This window comes from Chiloscyllium plagiosum, unplaced genomic scaffold, assembly GCF_037043375.1.
Source record: "Chiloscyllium plagiosum isolate Xiang-an unplaced genomic scaffold, Cpla_swu_hap1 HiC_scaffold_50, whole genome shotgun sequence".
Classification (NCBI taxonomy): domain Eukaryota; kingdom Metazoa; phylum Chordata; class Chondrichthyes; order Orectolobiformes; family Hemiscylliidae; genus Chiloscyllium; species Chiloscyllium plagiosum.
Genome location: NW_028270188.1, coordinates 56,449,254 through 56,466,966, shown reverse-complemented (window position 1 = coordinate 56,466,966; position 17,713 = coordinate 56,449,254). Strand labels below are relative to the sequence as shown.

The window sequence follows — 17,713 nt, the reverse complement described above, 5'->3', positions numbered from 1 at the left end:
TGTGTGCCAAATATACCCGGTGTCACTCCAGCCCGCGCCCAGAATTGCTCCCTCCCTTGTGCCCTACCTGTCCATCCTGGGGCACAGTGACACTTCCCTGTGCTAGGGTGGCACCACAATGCATGTTCACAGTCACAGTATCCACTGCAGTCCTGTCCATACCGATGTTCCTGGTGAGATAGAGAAATGTTAACATAAAGGGATCACCGTGTGTGTATCCGGACAGGACAATCTGCCTTTCAACATAGCTATCCAATTCCCTTCCTGGTGTATCCACTCCTTATATCCCACTGTTCCCAAATCTATCCCCTCTCTATATCCCCCCCATTCCCCAGTCTGTCCCCTCTCTATATCCTCCCATTCCCCAGTCTGTCGACTCTCTATATCCCACTGTTCCCCCAGTCTGTCCCCTCTTGATATCTCCCCGTTCCCCAGTCTGTCCCCCTCTATATTCCCCCCATTCCCCAGTCTGTCCCCTCTCTATATCCCCCCCTTTCCCCACTCTGTCCCCTCTCTATATCCCCCCCCTTTCCCCACTCTGTCCCCTCTTTATATCCCCGCGTTCTCCAGTCTGTCCCCTCTCTATATCCCCCCGTTCCCCAGACTCTCCTCTCTCTAAATTCCCCCCTGTTCCCCAGTCTGTCCCCTCTCTATATTCCCCTCAGTCTGTCCCCTCTCTATATTCCCCTCAGTCTGTCCCCTCTCTATATCCCCCCATTCCCCAGTCTGTCCCCTCTCTATATCCCCCCGTTCCCCACTCTGTCCCCTCTCTATATCCCACTGTTCCACCAGTCTGTCCCCTCTCTCTATATCCCACTCTTGCCCGAGAGTCTGTCCCCTCTCGAAAGCCCACTGTTCCCCTGAGTCTTACCCCTCTCTTTATCTCACTGTTCCCCTGGGTCTGTCCCCTCTCTATATCCCACTGTCTCTTCTCTATATCCCACTGTCCCCTCTATATCCCTCTGTTCCCCCGGAGTCTGTCTCCTCTCCAGCCCACTGTTCTCCAGACTGTCCCCTCTCTATATCCCACTGTCTCTTCTCTATATCCCACTGTCCCCTCTATATCCCACAGTCCCCTCTCTATTTCCCACTCTACCCCAGTCAATCCCCTCTCTGTATCCCACTGTTCCCTCAGTCTGTCCCCTCTCTATATTGCACTGTTCCCCAGTCTGTCCCCTCTATATCCCCCCCATTCCCCAGACTGTCCCCTGTCTATATCCCCCCGTTCCCCAGACTTTCCCCTCTCTATATCCGCCCCGTTCCCCAGACTGTCCCCTCTCTATATTCCCCCTGTTCCCCAGACTGTCCCCTCTCTATATCTCCCCCGACCGTTCCCCAGTCTGTCCCCTCTCTATATCCCCCCCCCATTCCCCAGTCTGTCCCCTCTCTATATCCCCCCATTCCCCAATCTGTCCCTTCTCTATATCTCACTCTTTCCCCAGTCTGTCCCCTCTCTATATACCCCCCCCATTCCCCAGTCTGTCCCCTCTCTATATCCCCCCATTCCCCAGTCTGTCCCTTCTCTATATCTCACTCTTTCCCCAGTCTGTCCCCTCTCTATATAACCCCCCCCATTCCCCAGTCTGTCCCCTCTCTATATACCCCCCGCCATTCCCCAGTCTGTCCCCTCTCTATATCCCCCCATTCCCCAGTCTGTCCCTTCTCTATATCTCACTCTTTCCCCAGTCTGTCCCCTCTCTATATACCCCCCCCCATTCCCCAGTCTGTCCCCTCTCTCTATACCCCCCCCATTCCCCAGTCTGTCCCCTCTCTATATCCCCCCATTCCCCAGTCTGTCCCTTCTCTATATCTCACTCTTTCCCCAGTCTGTCCCCTCTCTATATACCCCCCCATTCCCCAGTCTGTCCCCTCTCTATATACCCCCCCCATTCCCCAGTCTGTCCCCTCTCTCTATATCTCACTGTTTCCCAAGTCTGTCCCCTCTCTATATCCCCCCCCCCCCCGTTCCCCAGTCTGTCCCCTCTCTCTATATCCCACTGTTCCCCCAGTCTGTCCCCTCTCTATATCCCCCCCCCCGTTCCCCAGTCTGTCCCCTCTCTCTATATCCCACTGTTCCCCCAGTCTGTCCCCTCTCTATATCCCCCCCCCCCGTTCCCCAGTCTGTCCCCTCTCTCTATATCTCACTGTTTCCCAAGTCTGTCCCCTCTCTATATCCCCCCCCCCGTTCCCCAGTCTGTCCCCTCTCTCTATATCCCACTGTTCCCCCAGTCTGTCCCCTCTCTATATCCCCCCCCCGTTCCCCAGTCTGTCCCCTCTCTATATCCATTCCCCCCGTTCCCCAGTCTGTCCACTCTCTATATCTCACTGTTTCCCCAGTCTGTCCCCTCTCTATATCTCATGGTTTCCCCAGTCTGTCCCCTCTCTATATTCCCCCCGTTCCCCAGTCTGTCCCCTCTCTATATTCACCCCCGTTCCCCAGTCTGTCCCCTCTCTATATCCCCCCCCCGTTCCCCAGTCTGTCCCCTCTCTATATCCCCCCATTCCCCAGACTCTCCCCTCTCTATATCCCCCCATTCCCCAGTCTGTCCCCTCTCTATATCCCCCCGTTCCCCAGTCTATCCCCTCTCTATATCCCCCCGTTCCCCAGTCTATCCCCTCTCTATATCCCCCCGTTCCCCAGTCTATCCCCTCTCTACAACCTACTCTTGCCCCAGTGTCTCCCTTCTCTATGTCCAATTCTTCACGGGTCTATAAAACACCAGAAGGTATTGTTGGTTACCGGGCAGGGTTGGTCACACTGTCGGCCTTGCCAGCCTGGGAGGCAGGTGCAGGTGCCGTTAAAGCGATTACAACGGGCTCCATTGGCGCACTGGCACGTGCTGTTACAGCCCGGCCCCCACTGGCCGTCTGGACATGGAACACTGCAGTCTGAGCCCGTCCACCCTGAGGGCAAAGAGGAGACAGAGAGAACAGCATCAGCAATGGGGGAGGCACGTCCCTGCTACATCCTGGGTGAGGGTAGGCAGGATCAGTGCGTGAGACGGTGCGTGACATGGGACTTGCCGAATCTACCGGGAAGAAGTAACCGACAATTACAAATCAGCGATTGATCTGCCAGGGCTGGTACAGACAGAGTAAAGCTCCCTCTATAGTGACCCTCCCATCAAACAGTCCCAGGACAGGGACATATGGGGTAAGGTACAGAGTAAAGCTCCCTCTACACTGTCCCCCCAGGACCGGGACAGCATGGGGTTAGATACAGAGTAAAGCTTCCTCTACACTGTTCCCCCCAGGACAGGGACAGCACGGGTTAGATACAGAGTAAAGCTCCCTCTACACTGTTCCCCCCAGGACAGGGACAGCATGGGGTTGATACAGAGTAAAGCTCCTTCTACACTGTCCCCCCCATCCCAGGGACAGCACAGGGTTAGATACAGAGTAAAGCTTCCTCTACACTGTCCCCCCAGGACAGGGGCAGCACGAGGTTAGATGCAGCCTTTGTATAGAACCCCTGCAGCCCAACAAATCCAGACTGGCCCTCCGAAGAGTATCTCATCCCGACCCATTCCCCAACCCTATTACTCTACATTTACCCCTGACTAATGCACCTAACCTGCACATCCCTGGGCACTACGGGACAATTTAGCATGGCCAATCCACCCTAACCTGCACATCCCTGGGCACTACGGGACAATTTAGCATGGCCAATCCACCCTAACCTGCACATCCCTGGGCACTACGGGACAATTTAGCATGGCCAATCCACCCTAACCTGCACATCGCTGGGCACTACAGGACCATTTAGCATAGCCTATCCACCCTAACCCGCACATCACTGGATGCTATAGCCAATCAACCCGAGGCTGCAATTCTTTGCACCTTGTGAGTAAACTGGAGCACCCGGAGAAAACTCGCGCAAACACGGAATGTGCAAACTCCACACAGACAGTTGTCCCGAGGCTGGAATTGAGTCCGGATCCCTGGCGCCATGAGGCAGCGGTGCTAACCACTGAGCCACCCCGCCATCCCACGATGTTGCCTGGATGGAGAAACTGAGCTATAAGGAAAGGCTTCGTCATCTTGGATTATTTTCTTCAGAGATGACTAAGGGTGAACATGATTGTGGTGTATATAATGATGAGGGGTATGGACAGGGTGAACAGCTGTCCCCCTTGGTTGAGGGGTCAATCACGAGAGGTACTAGTTTTAGTGTAAGGGGGCAGGAGATTCAGAAGGGATTTGGGAAAATACTTTTTCACTCAGTGGGTGGTGGGATTCTGGGAAGGTAGCAGAAGCTGGAAACTTTATGACCCTGAGAAAATGTTTGGATGTGTATTTCAATTGGGATTAGCGCATTTGTAGTGGGAGTTATGTAGACTCAATGGGCTGAAGGGAATTTTCTGTGCTGTCTGAATTTTCTCTCGGAGATCCCAAATTGGGCAGGCTCTCACACACACAGGCCCCACGCCAAATTGTGTCTCCCCCCCCCCCCCCCCCACACCGTACCCGTTTCACACTGGCAGGAGCCATCGATGGCCGAACAGAAGATGGCATTCACACACTGGCATCGGGAAGAACAGTTCAGACCATAACTCCAGGCTGGGCACAGGGCGGAGCAGTGTTTGTCCTGTTATGGAAATAACTGACAATTACAAATCAGCGATTGATCTGCCAGGGCTGGTACAGACAGAGTAAAGCTCCCTCTATAGTGACCCTCCCATCAAACATTCCCAGGACAGGGACATACAGGGTTAGGTACAGAGTAAAGCTCCCTCTACACTGTCCCCCCCATCCCAGGACAGGGACACACGGGGTTAGCTACAGAGTGGGCGGCACGGTGGCACAGTGGTTAGCACTGTTGCCTCGCAGCGCCAGAGACCCGGGTTCAATTCCCGCCTCAGGCGACTGACTGTGTGGAGTTTGCACGTTCTCCCCGTGTCTGCGTGGGTTTCCTCCGGGTGCTCCGGTTTCCTCCCACAGTCCAAAGATGTGCAGGGCTAGGTGAATTGGCCATACTAAATTGCCCGTAGTGTTAGGTAAGGGGTAAATGTAGGAGTATGGGGGGGTTCGCTTCTGTGGGTCGGTGTGGACTTGTTGGGCCGAAGGGCCTGTTTCCACACTGTAATGTAATGTAATCTAATCTAAAGCTCCCTCTACACTGTACCCTCCATCCCAGGACAGGGACATACGGGGTTAGCTACAGAGTAAAGCCCTCTCTACACTGTCCCCCCCATCCCAGGGACAGCACAGGGTTAGATACAGATTAAAGCTCCCTCTACTCTGTCCCCCCCCCAATCAAACACTCCCAGGACGGGGACAGTGATGGCACTGACTGTCATGAGCTGTTTCGATGAGATGGACACCAATGTTTGTATTTGGATAGTTGTCCTATGACCCTCCTTACCCCCTTCCTCTTCCTCTCCCCTCCTTTTCAGACCCAGCCCTCTTCCCCACTTTCCCAACCCCTTCCTCATCCCCCCCACCTTCATAACCTCACCCACACCCAATCCTTTCCCCATCTCCCGTCCCGTTCCCCCCTCCACCTCAGCCCGCCAACTCCCCCAGCCTGCATCCACTTCCCCCTCCTACCCATAACTCTCTCCCCTCATCTACTTACTCTCTCTCGAACCCTCTCCCCTCATTCCCTTCCTCCCTCCAAGCCCCTCCCCTCATCCCCTTCCTGCCTTCAACCCCCTCCCCTCATCCCCTTCCTGCCTCCAACCCCCTCCCTCATCCCCTTCCTGCCTCCAACCCCCTCCCCTCATCCCCTTCCTGCCTCCAACCCCCTCCCCTCATCCCCATCCTGCCTTCAACCCCCCTCCCCTCATCCCCTTCCTCCCATTAACCCCCCTCCCCTCATCCCCTTCCTCCCTCCAACACCCTCCCCTCATCCCCTTCCTCCCTCCAACACCCTCCCCTCATCCCCTTCCTCCCTCCCCTCATCCCCTTCCTCCCACCAAACCCCATTCCCTCATCCCCTTCCTCCCACCAAACCCCATTCCCTCCTCCCTCCAACCCCCCCACTCCCCTTCCTCCCTCTAATACCTTCCCCTACTCCCCTTCCACCCTCCAACTCCATCCCCTCCTCTGCCTTCCTCCCACAAACCTTATCCCCTTCCTCCTTCTATTTCCCTCTCCTCATTCCACCCCATCCCTCCCCACCTTCCTGTCTCCTCCACCCCACTTCACCCGCCAGGCTCGGACCCTGCCCGCTTACCGTGAAGCCCGGAGCACAGAGACAGCGGCCGCTCTCCGGCTCGCAGCTCCCCCCATTCAGGCACAGGCACCGGGACAGGCAGCCGGCTCCGTACGTGCCCTGGGGGCAGCTCTGGTTGCACAGGGGGCCTGACCAGCCCGGTTGGCAGCTACACTCCCCTGACATCGGGTGGCAGCTGTGGGGGGCAGAGAGAGAGAGAGACAGACCGTCAACATCGCCGGGTACACCGCCTCAACTGGGCCTGAGGATCTACAAATTTACCAGAGATAGGGACGGGGCTGGAGGGGGTGACAGAAATAGGAAGGGGTACAGGGGGCTGGAAGGGGTGACAGAGTTAGGGACGGGGCTGCAGGGGGTGAACAGATAGGGGGTGTAAGGACTGGAGGGAGTGACAGAAATAGGGAGGGGGTGATAGAGATAGGAAGGAGTTTATAAAATCACGAGGAGCATGGATACGGTAAACAGACAACGTCTTTTCCCTGGGGTAGGGGAATCCAGAATTCAAGGGGCATAGGTTTAAGGTGAGCGGGGAAAGATATAAAAGGGACCTGAGGGCAACATTTGCACTTAGAGGGTGGGACGTGTATGGAATGAGCTGCCAGAGGAAGTGGTGGAGGCTGGGACAATGACAACATTGAAAAGGCATTTGGATGGGGACATGGATAGGAAGGGTTTAGAGGGATAGGGGCCAAGTGCTGGCAAATGGGACAAGATTAATTTGGAATATCTGTTTGACACATACTGGTTGGACCGAAGTGTCTGTTTACGTGTGTGTCCAGCTCTGTGTCTGTGACCTGGGTTTGCATAATGAGAAAGAAATTCTCTGAACAGAATCGAACGCAGTTTTACTAAAGTGGCTGAACCAACGTCCTGTTGAGCCGCACCACAGAATCCCAACTCCATGCACCGAGCCATAAAGGCAACACAGGTCGTCGGAGTTAGGCCATGGGTCCACCGCTGGCAGCGGAATAGGCCGGAGGGGGCCTGAATGGCCTGTGTCTGTTCCTGTGCTCCCCAGCACCCCCTCCAGCCCCCCTCACCTCTCCTCCTCTCCGTAGCTGGAGCCCAGTTGGTACCTACCTCTGAGTGTGCGTGAGGTGGCAGGCGCACTGCCGGTCGCACTGGTGGCCAAAGAGCCAATCCTGACAGAGCCGCGACTCGCAGCGCCCGCCCTGGTACCCAGACTCGCACAGGCAAGCACCATCGGGCATGCACTTGGCCTGGTTCAGGCAGTCGCAGGTGCGCGAGCAGTTCGGGCCGTACCTCCCGAAGGGGCAGTCTTCCTGGCACCTACAGACGGCGAGAGAGAGAGAGTGCACATCGGGTCATTGGACCCTCAGTACCAGCCTTCTCCCCCCCCACCGGCTTTACTTGATATCGTCCTCTTCTCCCTAACCTCAACCAAGCCTTTTCCAGTCCATCACAGGACAAATTCTTCACTGGGAACTCTGGCTGGACTGTTCAGCTATGTGGAGCCTCGCTCCCCAACCCACAGGAGACGTCAGCTGTGTTCGCCTCACTCCCCTCCCGTCCCAGAGACGCAGGGGACTGTGCTCGCCCCCAACCCCACCAAGTACTCCAACCCCTGGCCGCCTCCAACCCAGGGGTATGAGGTTCAGGTAGCACTGAGAACTCCCCTTCACCACCTGCCCATTTGCCCCCAATGAGCCCCCCTTTTCCTTCAATTCACCCCATCCATTATCCCCCCTCTTTTGACCTTCTTATCCTTTCCCCATTCCCCCCCCCCTTGCCCCTCTCCCCAACTGCCTCTTTACCCATCCTCATTGCCTCTTGCCTGCCCAGTTGCCCCTTTCCCTCTGCTCTTGCCCAATTGCCCTCCCTTCTTGCCCCCTCCCGGTCAGAGATAGAGAATCTCACCTCACTCCGGTGTAGCCGACAGCACAGCTGCATTTCCCGGTGATGGGATCGCACTGCCCCCCATTGTGGCAGTGACAGTGTTGGCTGCAGTTCACCCCGAACCGATCATGGGGACAGGGCAGAGTGCATACCGCTCCCTAAGGTTATCCGTGGTGTTGCCAGGTGGGGTGGGGGGGTGTGTGGTTGTGGTGATAGGAGGAAGAGGAGAAAACAGAAAGGGCGTTAGATTGCAGTCACTGTGACTGAGCTGAGCTACCGGACATTACTTTGTGCATTAGGTGAGGGGGAGGGTTTGGTCATAGCAGGTGGGAGGGATGAGTGGTCACGAGGACATTTTTGTATCTTGGGTGAAGAGTCACTGGCGTCAACAGGGCACAACGCTCAGGGGTGAAGGGTCACTGATGTCAGGCAGGCACGACCTATGGGGTGAACAGCCACTGGTATGAGGAGGGCATGACCCTTGGGTTAAAGGTCATGAGGGCATGACCCTCAGGGTTGAAAGGTCACTTGTTGGGAGGGCATGACCCTCAGGTGAAAGGTTACTGGTGTCAGGAAGGCCCAGCCCTCAGAGATGAATGGTCACTGATGTCAGGAGGACAAAACCCTCAGGATTGAAAGGTCATGTGTCAGGAGGGCACAACTGTCAGGGAGGAAAGGTCACTGGTGTCAGGAGAGCAGGACCCTCAGGATTGAAAGGTCATGTGTTAGGAGGGCAGAACCTTCGGGTGAAAAGTCAGTAGTGTCAGGACGGCACAACTCGCAGGGTTTAAAGGTCACTTATCAGGAGGGCATAACCCTCGGGTGAAAGGTCACTGGTGTCAGGAGGACACGACACTCAGGGTTAAAAGATCGCTGGTGTCAGGAGGGCACAACCCTCAGGTGTGGAAGGTCATTGCATTCAGGAGGGCATGACCCTTGGGCTGAAGGGTCACTGACATCAGGAGGGCATGACGCTCTGGGGTGAAAAATCATGCATCAGGAGGGCACAAAGCCCAAGCTCACTGACAATGGGAGGTACTCAATGAGTGAATTGACCAAACCACAAGTCCAGTAGAGGGAGAGATGGACAGTGCAGTAGAGAGAGGTGGGGATAGACAGAAAGATTGGGAGAGAAAGGGAGAGAGGGTTGGGGTTAGAGAGAGGGAGTTAGCAAGAAGAAATGAGGTAGACATACAGAGAAGGATAGTGACAGCTGTGGAGAGGGGAGGGATGGAGGAACGAGAGAGCGCGGTACAGAGAGAAAGGGGAAGAGAGACAGAGAGGGGGACAGAGTAAGAGAAGGCATATAGAGTCGGAGTGGGACAGAAAGCAAAGGAGAGAGAGAAAAATGGAAGAAGACAGTGGGAGAGAGGAATATGGAAAGAGGGAGATAGAAAGAGATAGCAAGGAGGGCGGTGGACAAAGGGAGTGAGGTAGGTATACAGACAGAGAAAGAGAGATGACAGCTGTTGTGAGGGATAGAGAGGGAGACCGGGGTATAGAGAGGGAGAAAGTGAGTGCAAACAAGAAAGGAATAGAGAAAGAGAGATGATATCCCGATTGGGCTCCGTTTTCTGTTTCTGAGGTTTGCTGGACAGAGTTGGCAGAGACCGGGTCCAGAGCTTCCTGTGACAGGCTCAGAGTGGTGAAATAGGCCCCTTTACACTGAAACCCGAGATGGTTAGGTGAGGTTAAGTTGAGGCAAGCGGGTGAATGACCCCATTAACCATCCTGTCTGACGGAGCAACCTAGTAACTTACCGTCCAGCCTGCGGGACAGAGGCACGGGCCTCCCCCAGACTGACAGCTGCCGCCATTTTGACACGGACACGGAGGACCACACTTCCTCTCGCCTTCCGATTCTGGGCAGTGGTGCTCACAGCTGGCAGGGAGAGAGAGGAAAGGGAGTGAGGAAGGAAGCCTAGTCCTCAGGATACCCTGAAGGTCACCTCTATCGCCCTCAGTCATCCGATGCAAAACGTTTATTCAATGCCTCTGCTGTCTCCTTATATTTTAGTATTAATACCCCAGACCCATTCAATCTCGAGACCGGTATTCACTGTTTAAACATCTATAGAAACTCTTACCGTAAGTCCTAATGTTTCTAGCTAGCTTTCTCGTACACTCAAATTTCTTCATAAGTAGATTAAAGCCTCCATGATTCTTGCCGTAACTTTTTCACAAGCCCCCTCCGGTGTTTCTTTCTGTAAACTCCATTGGGGCATCCAAGATACAACTCCCACAAGTGAGCTCCTGTTTTGTATCTCAACCCAAACTGATTCCAGCCCTGGCTAAAGTACAAGAACTAAGCTCAGCTCTCTCCATGCTTACGAGTATGATTCTGAATTAACAGAGCTGCCACTTCACCCTTTCCTAGCATTTACTGTTACATATTCACTTCCTTGGCCCAGCCACATCTCAATAAAAGTTTTCAGATTACATGTAGATCTTTCTATCATTGTCGCTATTGATATGTTGTTCTTTTCAGCCCTCTCATCTCTCTCTCTCTAAGTTGCTCTTAAAAAGCTGGCTCACGACTTTGTCCCTAAAACTTCAAATGTAGCTTGTGGGAGTGAACGATTGGGTTAGAAGCCTATGGACTTTCAGAAAGGAAGGTGCTACCTCTGTCTGATAAAAGAAAGCACCGAAGTCGCAAAGAGAGCCCGTTTATGTTCCCTTTCGTCAATGGCTGGTTACGTCAGAGACTTTGCAGTTTGCAAATCAGTTGCCCCATGCCTCCTGCAAGGAGTTGGAAAGCAAAGAGACAGAGAGAGAAATCAAGCCCGCTCAGGGGGTGCAGAGAAGTAAAGGTAGGGGACGAATGGACAGTGTGTGAGACACAACACCGAAGGCAAAGCCCAATTGCTACTCACAGTCCGCCGGTCGTCCCATTGATGCAGTCGCAAGCTCCAGTGACCGAGTCGCACCGTGCCCTGTTCTGACACCGGCACTGCCTCAAGCAGCCCTGCCCATAGGTCCCCGGGCGGCAGGATCCTTCACACAGCAGGCCAGTGTAGCCAGGGGTGCAGGAACAATGGCCAGTTAGGGGGTCACACTGTCCGCCATTCCGACACTCACACCTCTGGCTACAGTTCGGTCCCCACAACAGGTCAGAGCACACTGCGTGGTGGAAGGCGGACGGATGAGGGAGAGGGAAGACGACAGAGACAGGGAAAGAAGCAGCGAAGGAGAAAGAAATGGAGGGAGAGAATGTGAGAGACAGAAAGAGAAAACAGAAGGAAGGGAAGAGAGTGCAGAGAGATAGGGGTGTCGAGAGAGAGAGAGCAAGATAGAGAAAGAGACAGAGGAAGGAGAGAGAGGGTGGGTAGGAGACAGTGGGGAGGGATATAAAAAGAAAGTGAGGCAGAGTGTGTTAGAAAAAGGAATAAACAAAAAATTAGACAAAGATTCCAGCAACACATTCTTTCACACTGGCACTCTGACTGTGGTGCTCCCTCAACGCTGACCCTCCCACAGCGCCCGCTCCCTCAGCACTGACCCTCCCACAGCGCCCACTCCCTCAGCACTGACCCTCAGACAGCACCCACTCCCTCAGCACTGACCCTCCCACAGCACCCGCTCCCTCAGCACTGACCCTCCGACAGCACCTGCTCCCTCACGCTGACCCTCCCACAGCGCCCGCTCCCTCAGCACTGACCCTCCCACAGCGCCCACTCCCTCAGCACTGACCCTCCCACAGCGCCCGCTCCCTCAGCACTGACCCTCCCACAGCGCCCGCTCCCTCAGCACTGACCCTCCGACAGTGCCCACTCCCTCAGCACTGACCCTCCGACAGCGCCCACTCCCTCAGCACTGACACTCCCACAGCGCCCGCTCCCTCAGCACTAACCCTCCGACAGTGCCCACTCCCTCAGCACTGACACTCCCACAGTGCCCACTCCCTCAGCACTGACCCTCCGACAGTGCCCATTCCCTCAGCACTGACCCTCTGACAGCGCTCGCTCCCTCAGCACTGACCCTCCGACAGTGCCCATTCCCTCAGCACTGACCCTCTGACAGCGCTCGCTCCCTCAGCACTGACCCTCCCACAGCACCCGCTCCCTCAGCGCTGACCCTCCGACTGCGCCCGCTCCCTCAGCGCTGACCCTCCGACAGCGCCCACTCCCTCAGCGCTGACCCTCCGACAGCGCCCACTCCCTCAGCGCTGACCCTCCCACAGCGCCCGCTCCCTCAGCGCTGACCCTCCGACAGCGCCCACTCCCTCAGCACTGACCCTCCGACAGTGCCCACTCCCTCAGCACTGACCCTCCGACAGTGCCCACTCCCTCAGCACTGACCCTCCGACAGTGCGGCACTCCCTCAGCACTGACCCTCCGACAGTGCGGCACTCCCTCAGCACTGACCCTCCCACAGCGCCCGCTCCCTCAGCACTGACCCTCTGACAGTGCCTACTCCCTCAGCACTGACCCTCTGACAGTGCCCACTCCCTCAGCACTGACCCTCCGACAGTGCGGCACTCCCTCAGCACTGACCCTCCGACAGTGCGGCACTCCCTCAGCACTGACCCTCCGACAGTGCCCACTCCCTCAGCACTGACCCTCCGACAGTGCCCACTCCCTCAGCACTGACCCTCCGACAGTGCCCACTCCCTCAGCACTGACCCTCCGACAGTGCGGCACTCCCTCAGCACTGACCCTCCGACAGTGCGGCACTCCCTCAGCACTGACCCTCCCACAGCGCCCGCTCCCTCCATACTGATATTGAGAGTCTCTAACCAATTTCTGAACAACGCCTGAAAAATTGACTGACGAGAGATGGAGTGGGGGTTGGCGGGGGTGCGGAGTGGGTGCTGCAAAGGATCATAGGAAGAGTCTTGTCTCCGAGCAGATGGAGAATGTTCTGGAATGATTCCGGTGCCGTTCCGAACCGTGTGTCTGGCCGGGTGCTGGGAAGTTGCAGAGTTGAGCAGAGGGACAGAGAATTCCAGAGATTCCATGCCTGGCCACACACATCTGGTCTCCGTCTCTCCACAGCACGTCCCGTGGGGGGAGGGGGTGAGTGAGGGGAGAGCTTGTAAGCCGTGGGAAGAGAGCAGCCTTTGACCTTGAGGAGTGAGCCACACTTCCCTCAGGGAGAGCCGGCCCTAGCAGGGAAAGCTAGACCAGCGGGAGGCAGGAGTTACATCTTGAATGGTTCACTCTTTGAAAAACAAGTTCCTCTCTCTCTCTCGGTCTCTGCTCCTCCACCACGCTCCTTCAACTCCAGCACGACTGCTCGCATGTCCCGCTGTGTCAAGTTTCATTTGGCGTTCTGCCCTCCAACCCAAGTTGGAACCTGTCCGGGAGGCCATGCCACAAACCTCCTCACTGCTTTGCCCTTTCCCTGCCCTCCACGTCAAGCAGCTGACCCAAGACATTCCCCTCCACAACCCTCGCCAACATCTGTGGGAGCCAGCCTCTCAGCACAGCTCTGCCATATTGGATCTAGGAACGTGGCCAATTTCAACCTCAATTCCATGTTCCTGGCCTTGCTAAATTGTCCCGTAGTGTCCAGGGATGTGAAGGTTAGGTTGGATTGGCCATGCTAAATTGTCCCATAGTGCCCAGGGATGTGCAGGTTAGGGTGGATTGGCCATGCTAAATTGTCCCATAGTGCCCAGGGATGTGCAGGTTAGGATGGATTGGCCATGCTAAATTGTCCCATAGTGCCCAGGGATGTGAAGGTTAGGGTGGATTGGCCATGCTAAATTGTCCCATAGTGCCAAGGGATGTGCAGGTTAGTGTGGATTGGCCATGCTAAATTGTCCCATAGTGCCCAGGGATGTGCAGGTTAGGGTGGATTGGCCATGCTAAATTGTCCCATAGTGCCCAGGGATGTGCAGGTTAGGATGGATTGGTCAGGCTAAATTGTCCCGTAGTGCCAGGGATGTGCAGGTTCGGGTGGGTTGGCCGTGCTATATTGTCCTGTAGTGCCCAGGGATGTGCAGGTTAGGGTGGATTGGCCATGCTAAATTGTCCCATAGTGCCCAGGGATGTGCAGGTTAGGGTGGGCTGGCCATGCTAAATTGTCCCGTAGTACCCAGGGATGCGCAGGTTAGGGTGGGCTGGCCATGCTAAATTGTCCCATAGTGCCCAGGGATGTGCAGGTTAGGGTGGATTGGCCATGCTAAATTGTCCCATAGTGCCCAGGGATGTGCAGGTTAGGGTGGATTGGCCATGCTAAATTGTCCCATAGTGCCCAGGGATGTGCAGGTTAGGGTGGATTGGCCATGCTAAATTGTCCCATAGTGCCCAGGGATGTGCAGGTTAGGGTGGATTGGCCATGCTAAATTGTCCCATAGTGCCCAGGGATGTGCAGGTTAGGGTGGATAGGCATGCTAAATTGTCCCGTAGTGCCCAGGGATGTGCAGGTTAGGGTGGGCTGGCCATGCTAAATTGTGCTATAGTGCCCAGGGATGTGCAGGTTAGGGTGGGCTGGCCATGCTAAATTGTCCCATAGTGCCCAGGGATGTGCAGGTTAGGGTGGATAGGCATGCTAAATTGTCCCATAGTGCCCAGGGATGTGCAGGTTAGGGTGGGCTGGCCATGCTAAATTGTGCTATAGTGCCCAGGGATGTGCAGGTTAGGGTGGGCTGGCCATGCTAAATTGTCCCATAGTGCCCAGGGATGTGCAGGTTAGGATGGATTGGCCATGCTAAATTGTCCCATAGTGCCCAGGGATGTGCAGGTTAGGGTGGGCTGGCCATGCTAAATTGTGCTATAGTGCCCAGGGATGTGCAGGTTAGGGTGGGCTGGCCATGCTAAATTGTCCCATAGTGCCCAGGGATGTGCAGGTTAGGATGGATTGGCCATGCTAAATTGTCCCATAGTGCCCAGGGATGTGCAGGTTAGGGTGGGCTGGCCATGCTAAATTGTCCTGTAGTGTCCAAGGATATGTAGATTGGGTGCATTTGTCAGGGGTAAACGTAGTGGAATGGGTCTGGGTAGGTTACAGCTCGGAGGGTTGGTGTGGACTTGTTGGGCCGAAGGGCCTGTTTCCATACTGTAGGGATTCTATGATTAATATATGAATGGTTTCAAGGAGGAGTAGGATTGAGACCTCAGGACCAAAGGGTAACAGGATGATGCTGTTGAATGGAGGAGCATGCTTGAAGGGCCAAATAGCCTGTTTTTTAGGTCTCCACGGCCTGACCAATGCCCCTTTTGGAACAGTACAGAGGGATAACGGCCAAATGCTGGTAAATAGAATACAATTTGGGATCTCTGGGTCAGCATGGATGAGTTGGACTGAAGGGTGTGCTTACTTGTTGGTCATCTCTATGACTTACCACTGGAACAGTTGTGCCCTCGCCAGTTGGGCACACACTGGCACCGGTCAGGGCTGAGACATCGGCCGTGCACACATTCCTGGGTGCATTGAGCTGGAGAGAGAGGGGCACAGAACTGAACCTTCCAGCAAACAATTGACTATATCCTTTAGTGACGCCCCTCCCTTCGTTATCCATTCCACCCACCCACCCCCACATTTTCTTTTGTTTGGGCTTGGAGGTAGTTTATCCCTCCACCAACCCCACCCCCCCTTCCCAGGAAACATTCGCAGGATCTTGCTGAGCAAGATCCTCCAGCTGCAAGAGAGCCCTAGCGCCGCTTCCAGGTCAGGGAAAGATCCCCGACGCTTGAGTGTACAATGAGACGCCGATTGGGAAGGATGGGGCGGGGGGGTGGGGAAGAATGGGGGGACATTGAACCCTCCCCCACCCCATTTCAAGTCCTTTTGTCCCTTGACTGGGTGGGTACCGGTTAAAGAACGGGGATGAGGAGCAGTGCAGTCTGGCAGGGCAGGAGGTGGGATTGATTTAGCTGACCCGGCTTTCAACCAAAAGAAAAAGAAAATAAACTTGACGATCTGGGGTCTCCTCATGAAGCTTCCCCCCTTGGGATCTTGCTGTGCGCACCTCCGAAATTATGACATCCTTGGAAGAAAAGGAAGCACTTTACTGGCTGCAAGAAGGTGGGAGGGAGCAGATTCAACAGGAGCTTTCAAAAGGAAGTGGGGGAGATTCGGGAAAGATCTGCAGGAGACATTGGGGCTGAGGGGAGGTGTGTGGGGGAGCATGGGAATATTTAGAGAATTTTTTTTCATGGAACTAGCAGGACCTGATGGCCTGAGTGACCTCCTTTCTGCCAGTCTGTGAAGTAGGCAAGGCAGGCAATCGCTCATGACATCAAACACGGCCTCCAGGCACCATCTGAGCAGCTTCAAGTTCAAGGGTCAGCGGAGGGCAGGATTACAATAGAAAAAGGGAAGGAAGGGAAGGGTGACCCTGTGCACACCAAGCATCAACCTCCACCTTCCCTCAAACAGTCGCCATCTTCTCTAGTCATCAACACCTCAGCAATCATGTCAATGGAAGATGGTGAGGGCAGCCATTTTGAAACACCAGCCTGCTGTGAGACGAGGCCAGGGTTTGATCGCGAGGCCGGGCCTTGACTGTTCCAGATGCCTACAGCCCCCACTGCCCGCATTTCGACAGTTTGGTTGTTTTTCATGTGAGGGAGATGTGTAGACGAGATGGAAAACTTTGGCTTTGAGATTTTCAGTGAGTGCGGCATGTGGGAACACTCACTGGGGCCATGATCTTGTTGTCTCACTCTCTTGGCTTACCCTCTCTGAGGCCTGACCTTTCCCGCTCAGGCATTGCTGAGGCCTCACACACACTGAGCTGGGAACAACACACTTACTATATGGCATCTTCTCCATCACTCTCTCTCTCTTTTTTCTGTCATCTTTCTCTCAAATTTTCTTTCCCTCCTTACATCTCAGTCTCTCTCTCTCGCTGTCTCTCTGCCTCTTTTTCTGTCCCCCCTCTCTGTATCCCTGTGTCTGTCCCTTGCTCACACTCACTCTTTTTCTTCCATATTTCTTTCGCTCTCTTTCAGTATCTCTTTGTCTCTCTCTCTCTCTCTCTCTCTCAGACGCAGTCAGTATCTCTCGCTTGATCTGTCAACCCATCCCTTCTCTCCGTATTTCTTTATGTATTACACTATTTCTATCCTCTATCTCTGCCTGTCTGTTCATTTCTCAAGTGTGACTCTCTTTTGCTCTCATTCTGGCTGTCTCTAACTCTGTGTCTGCCTCTAATTCTCTATCTCTCTCTCTCTCTCTGTCTTTTTGCACCCCTCCAACCTCTCTGTTTTTCTCTCTCTCGAAACCCCCTTTCTAATTCTCTCATTCGATATCTCTCTCTATGTCTCTCTCTCTCTCTCTGTGTGCCTTTCCCTCTCTATGTCTCCTTCGAACCCCTCTCTGATACTCTTTCCCTAGCTCTCCTTCTGTAAATCTCTCACCGTGACACACTCTCCGTCACTCTGTTTTCCTTCTATCTATATCTGTACTTATCTCTGTTTGCACCCATCCTGCAGTTTCTCTCTGTGTCTCTCTCTAACTCACTCTCTTTCTCTGTTCCTAATCACACCCTCCTCAACTCTCCCCTTTTTCTCTCCCCCGTTCCCCTCTCTGTCCCCCGCCTCTGTGTCCATCAGGGATCCCTGTTAAAGGGCTGTCTGTCTGTGTCCATCTCTCTCTCTCTCTCTCTCTCTCAGGGACTCTTGTTAAAGAGGGAGTCTCTCTTTCTCTCTCTCTCTCTGTCTAGGACCCCTGTTAAAGAGGGAGTCTCTCTCTCTCTCTGTGTCAGGGACCCCTGTTAAAGAGGGAGTCT

The 17,713-nt window shown here is 54.8% G+C and overlaps 1 protein-coding gene across 1 annotated transcript in view; it reads right to left on the bottom strand.

The window, feature by feature from the left end:
• Window positions 1-17,713, bottom strand: part of LOC122548314 (uncharacterized) — a 92,955-nt gene that overhangs the window by 31,228 nt on the left and 44,014 nt on the right. Inside the window, exons 5-13 of the mRNA XM_087985120.1 lie at window positions 15,323-15,415; window positions 10,908-11,154; window positions 9,796-9,916; window positions 8,057-8,193; window positions 7,259-7,468; window positions 6,179-6,353; window positions 4,468-4,588; window positions 2,741-2,904; window positions 68-170 (exon numbers count right to left, since the gene is read on the bottom strand). Of these exons, the coding sequence (XP_087841246.1) occupies window positions 68-170; window positions 2,741-2,904; window positions 4,468-4,588; window positions 6,179-6,353; window positions 7,259-7,468; window positions 8,057-8,193; window positions 9,796-9,916; window positions 10,908-11,154; window positions 15,323-15,415 (1,371 nt within the window). The remainder of the gene's footprint in view (window positions 1-67; window positions 171-2,740; window positions 2,905-4,467; window positions 4,589-6,178; window positions 6,354-7,258; window positions 7,469-8,056; window positions 8,194-9,795; window positions 9,917-10,907; window positions 11,155-15,322; window positions 15,416-17,713) is intronic.